This window comes from Condylura cristata, unplaced genomic scaffold (assembly GCF_000260355.1).
Source record: "Condylura cristata isolate star-nosed mole 26May11 unplaced genomic scaffold, ConCri1.0 scaffold00016, whole genome shotgun sequence".
NCBI lineage: Eukaryota > Metazoa > Chordata > Mammalia > Eulipotyphla > Talpidae > Condylura > Condylura cristata.
Window position 1 is genome coordinate 44,836,988 of NW_004567117.1, and position 6,166 is coordinate 44,843,153.

Consider the following 6,166-nt stretch of genomic DNA (forward strand, 5'->3'; position numbering starts at 1 on the left):
GCTGAGCACTTGTGGATCAATGACCGGGATTTTTCACTGACATTCAAGCTCAGAGATGTGGCGCCCTTTAAAAACAGTCAGCAAGATGGCTTAAAACAATCCAGGTCCACTTCAAACGCCCTGGGGCAGTCCCGGCGGTCAGGACCTCCAGAGTCGGCAGGTGATAACTACAGTGATGGGCCTCGAGCACCGATCATGAGCAAGCGCATAGTCGTAGGCCGGGCGTCCTGACGAGGGAGAGGAGGCTGCTGGCGGGGTGGGCAGGGAGGGCTCTTGGGGCTGCTGTGCTCGACCCGCGGGCCGGGTCACTGTGCACTTGTCTACACGTTACGCCGCCGTTTTTAAAAATTACCTGGAAAAAGCCTTTACAGAATTACTGTGTTTTTTCCTGTCAAAGGATCTGTCAAGACACTGAGGAATGCTCCCCAGCTTCTGCAGCTCCCGCGACCGGGGCGCCCAGGACTGCGCAGACTCGACGCCGGGGCCCACAGCCCGCCCACAGCCGCCCACAGCCGCCCACAGCCGCCCACAGCCGCCCACAGCCGCCCACAGCCGCCCACAGCCCGCCTCACCTTCTCAACCGGGAGCAGCGTCTGCAGCAGCCGCAGGGCGAGCAGCGAGATGCTGACGAAGGCCGTTCTGTGGTGCACGAGCACGGCGGCGGGGAGCTCCATGCCACCAGCGCTGTTGTGCTGACACAGCGTGTCCCCGAGGGACCCCAGCACCGACAGCAGCTTCTCCTTCTGCAAACGTGAGCACAAGGTTGTCAGGGCCAGGATGCAAACGTCCCTAGGACAGTGGCCACCCAGTGACCAAAACAGCTTCCAAAAACCCACCTGCGATCGTTTTTAAAGGGTAAGAATCATAGCAGACAGATTTCAGTGGGGGAAATGAACGAGCTCAGTGTTAACTAGGATGCTCCTAACAACAAATCAAGTGCATGTATGCAAAAGTCTGATGTATCACAAACTCCCCCCAGTTCCCAGCACGTCACAGTCCCAGAGCTGAGCCCTCCGTGACTGGTGACTGGGGTGACCGCCGGCCAGAACAGTGCAGGACGGTGGGGGCCCTTGTCCCGGGGTGTGATCCAGGCCTTAAAGTTGATTCCAAAGTTGCAAAGAAACAAAAGAGAAAGTCCAATAATGCTGACTATCCACAAAGGTCAGATGGTAGAAAGACTGCTCAGGTGGTAACATTGTTCCAAGTGGAAAATGCTCTGTGGTAACCAATTTCCAGAGAAAGTCTTGGGTGGGGAAAGCCATGATACATATTGGTTGTTTTGTTGTTTTTTTTTTTTAAAGATTTATGTATTTATGCACACAGAACTGGGGTGCAGGCAAGAGGTGCAGGAGTGGTGAAAGGATTCACCAGAGACAGAGGCGGGAGCAGAACAGGCGGATCCACTGAAACATGCTGCTGAGGGGAGCAGCGGGGAGGCAGGAGAGGTCTGCCGCGCCAAGTCACTCCCTGGAGGGGATCAAACTTGTGCTGAGGCGGCTGCTGCTAGCTTCTAGTGGTGAGTTTTAACCAGCTGTGCCACCCAGGAGGGCCCTTGATACATTTTCGTGTAGAAAACAGAAAAAACACATCATGGCTTTTCTGACAACCCTTTACTACTGAAATAGAAGTTCTAGCTTTAACATGCAAAATTCTGCATAAAAACGGAAAGAGAACTATAAATACAGATTAATTTGCAAATCATAACCAGGCAGAGTGAACACACCTCCCAGCCCTCCCCCAAGAGAGCTGGTAAAAAGACATCCGTAAGAGGAGAGGGGAAAAAAAACACCAAAATCTTCACGCTCCACTTTCCATGCTATGAAAAATAAAAACGGTAAAGAAGCGGTCAGCTAAGGACAAAAACCTGATTTATGTCAGAAATGTTCTTTCAAGGATGGATATTCAGGAAACAAACCCAAAGTGCGAGACCCATAAAAATCGCATGAAGAAGAAAAGCCGCCTGGGCAACGCCTGCACGAAGCTCCTGGAGCGGCCGCTACCAGACGCAGGTGTGGGCAAGAAATCCGACAGACGGGAGCCCTGGCACGTCTCTGTGGGGCCCGCAAAGTCCCGCGGAATCGCTGGGGGAGCCAGCAGGGCAGCTCCTTGCAATGACACAGATGTGCCACGAGGCCCGGGTCCAGCCGGCCAACTGCGGGGCCACGCAAAGGCTCAGGCTCGGGGACTGAACCACAGGGGCGACCGCCCGCAGAGAGAGCCGTGTCTGTCTGCCGGCCACAAATCCAGGGGTGCGCACAGACAAGACGGCCTTCAGCCTCACCAGGGTAGCTCCGACGCCGGCGGCAAGCGGGGTGAGCCCGGCAAGCACCCAGGAGAGCGAGCCACATGAAGAGAGGCCCACGGGGCGTGGCTCGGCTTACGGACGGCGCCAGGAGTGGGCAAGTTCATGAGGAAAGGAGGCGAGAGGCAGATGCCAGGGGCTGGGGCGAAGGAGGGCTGGGGAGGTGGTGTTCAGTGGACACAGTGTCCGTTTAAAGCGACGAAAACTTGGGGGGACAGACAATGGCACTGATGGCACAACAGTGTGACGATCCTGAACGCGTCGGCCAGAATCCAACCCGAACACGACTCCAGTAAACTTTCATTTACATCAGCTGAAATGAAGAGTCTCGCGGGGAGGGGTACGGTGGTCTTCGGCCCTGCTTCCGCAGAGTGCGGGAATTCCAGACGTGAGCGCTAACGGAACCCTCTGGGCATTAGCTTCTGAATGAGCAGCAACACACTGGATAGTTCCCTTAATGAGCTGACGAAAGTACTGCTTTTACCTTTCTTTTTAAACTTGGCAAACGCAGGAACATTAACAAATTCTACCTAATTGTTTGTATTAACATGAGGGGGAGGAATGAGATCTTTTTCCTAGGAGGCACTTTTTTTTAAGAAAGTGAAAGTAAATCAAAGACAATTTCAAGCAGCATCATTTTAGTTAACTTTTCTAACATACCAGTTGGCACTTGTGCAACAGATTTAACCTTTAAAGTAAAAATAATTCATTGAATCATAAGAGATCAGCAGCCAAAAGTTAAAAGTGAATAACTTTTGCAGATATATGTTCTGGCCAAGAAATTATAATTTAAGAAGCAAATGATAAAACACTCTTCACAGATCTAAGGAAAAACTCATTTTCTGAAAACTTTCAATGGTGAAGGGCTTTAAAAGTACTACAAAATAACGTGACAACCTTAAGGACTAGAGAAAAATGAAGATTAAGAATCATTATCCCATCAACAAAGCAACTGAAGGACTTGGAACAATGTAGTTTTCCTATTATACAATAGGTATTTCTTCCTCTTTGCAAGAGATTTACAATATTAAAAAAATAACTATGGGCTTTTGGCATTAAGTAGATATCAATATTTAATTTACTTTTTGTGTTCTAACCTCTACTCATAAGGACTTCAGACATTCTGTAACATAGCTTAAGAAAATACAGACAGACAGATCTAGGTCAGAATAATATAGAGAAAAGTATCGGTAACTACGAGAGGCAATATATATATTTTTACCACTAACAAAGTTTGTTCCCAAAGAAAAAGAGATGTAAGATACCAATTTACTTTAATAGAGACAATAGAACACCAATTCTTCACTGAAAGCCAGCTGATTAGATCATTTCAAAATAAAAGACTAAGTATGATGAATGATGATATACTGAAATAAAAAGCAGATATGGGTTCCAATTAAACGGAGCCACAATTCATTAGCTCACAGATCCCTTAAATTCTGTTACAGTAGGGATGCCTGAGGCTCCTGGACACGTGTTGTTTACTCGTGGACAATAACACTTATCGAAACATTTCTTCCAGAGAAAATGAAATATGATGCCATGTTTTCCAAAATTTTCTTCCATACAAATAACAAAGAACCAAAGATCCAGCACAAATATGAACTCCTGACAACACAGCCACAGGGCAGGATTTCAAAATCCCGCTGAAAGAAAACAAAACGCATACAGTGAGTCATTCCCACAAAATTCTCCAAAATGCCAACTAATAGGTATCATGGGTGTGCCCATATGTTAAAATGTATCAAAACCCTGGCCCTCCCTGGTGGCACAGCGGGTTAAAGCACAACGCTGAGAAGCTAAAGCCACTTCCACATAAGTTCGAGTCCCGCCTGCCCCGGAGGTGACCACATGGCACGGCAGACCTCTCCTGGCCCGCCCGCTGCTCCCCTCAGCAGTGTACTTCGTTGATCTGCCTGTTCTGCTCCCCACTCTGTCTCTGGTGAAGCCTGTTGCTGCCCCTGAGCCTCTGGCCTGTACCCCAGTTCTGTATGCACAAATAAATAAATCTTTAAAAAAAAATGTATCAAAACCCTTTTTTAAAAAGTGTGTGGTTTATTCTATGTCAATTCTACTTCAACAAAGCTGTTACACGCCCACATACACACTCATTCACACATACATATGAATCAAGAGTCAGAAATGTGCAAAATCCTCTACGAGAAAAATACTCCTAAAGACAAAAAACGTAGGCTTCAAGAAATGGAAGGTAAAGTATGTTTTTCCCCAGATGTGGAGACAATCTTTCCAGTGTTATTCAAAATCCCACACCAGTTTTTTTAAAGATTTATTTATGCATACAGAACTGGGGTACAGGCCAGAGATGCGGAGGGTGAGAGGATTCCCCAGAGACAGAGTGGGGAGCAGAACAGGCAGATCGACGAGGTACACTGCTGAGGGGAGCAGCGGGCGGTCAGGAGAGGTCTGCCGCGCCCTGTGGTCACCTCCGGGGCAGGCAGGGATCAAACTCATGGGGAAGTGGCTTTAGCTTCTTAGTGCTGTGCTGTAACCTGCTGCACCACCAGGGAGGGCCCCACACCAGTTTTTTAAAAAAGAAACCAGTAAGTCCAGCTAAATGAAAATGCACTTCCGTGTGGCCAAAAGCGTCAGAGGAGCAAAAGAGAAACAAACACACTCAACCTGAGGGAAAACCACACCTTGTTTCAGAAAGATAATCGCCTTACATGTGTAAGGAACTGTCAGCGAACCCGGCAAATGAAAACGAACAAAAAACAATGATTCAAAAGAAAACAGGAAAAGCCGTGGACAGTAGACAGAAGAACAATTGGGCCTTGAAGTTACAAAAAGATGCTGCCTTTCCTCACGGAGAGGAGCAAATTCACACAAGATGCTGCACAGTCATGGACTGCGAGCCCCGTGCCTGCAGCCGCCCCTGTGGCGGGAGAGTGGGAGGCGCCGAAGCAACGCAAGTCACGTGAGGGAGAGGGTGGAACATCACCCCACCACCCCTGCACCCCATCCTCCAGGGTTAACTATTCAAAAAAGGGGTAGGCAAGGATACCACAGACTGGCCGCTGGCCGCTGCTGTCCACACGCACTCCGAAACCGCACGCACGCCATTTGCCCAGAGGACACACAGCCCTGTGTCTACAGGAAAGAACACTTTCAACGACTAACGAGACCATGAAAACCAGCTGGAAAAGACCAAAATAAAAATAAAATACTGCTCCTCAGCCGAGGAAACCCCCGGTGCTCACCAGGTCAGCAGCGAACAGACTGCCGTCATCCCAGACGTCTGCTGAGATCGCCTCTCCCACGAGTGTCAGGTCCTCGGCGAGCAGCTCCAGGGCGCGAATGAGCATCTGCCGGCTCCCTGGGCACAAACACGAGAGGGTCAGACCCTGCGACGGTCCACACACAAGCTGAGTCTCTCCCGCTGGACCCGCCGGTTAATCGTGGCCCCAAAGTCCTACTTCTTCTGCATTCTTCTAGGTGGCTTTAGCATTATTAAAGATGAACAGTCCGCAGTCTGCCATCAAAGCCTCCCGTCGTGAGCACGACACGACGTGACCACCACAAAGCCACCGTGCTGAGAGGCAGGCAGACGCTCGAGGAGAGCAGCGGTGTCTGCTCAGGAGCTCTGGGCCGAGTAAAGCCAGTTTCAAGCTCACGGTGCGTCGATGCTGCATGTAATCTAACGCACGCGAGGAGGAGGAGGAGGCCTGGGACCAGCTCCTGTGGCAGGAAATGGCCTCCACCTCATCATAAATTAGGATTTTCCCAGACCGGAGCTGCCAGGGAAGCCAAGCTGGGGCTGGCGAAACAGGCTCTCGATCCTACGTCCCCTTAAATACTAAAAAGCTCCAAAAGAAACGGCCGGAGATCACTGCCTCACTCCAGTCA

General features: G+C 49.8%; 1 protein-coding gene across 1 annotated transcript in view; it reads right to left on the reverse strand.

The window, feature by feature from the left end:
- RTTN (rotatin) overlaps positions 1–6,166 on the reverse strand; it is a 101,032-nt gene that overhangs the window by 80,207 nt on the left and 14,659 nt on the right. Inside the window, 2 exon segments of the mRNA XM_012725800.1 lie at positions 573–743; positions 5,521–5,636. Coding sequence (XP_012581254.1) covers positions 573–743; positions 5,521–5,636 — 287 coding nt within the window.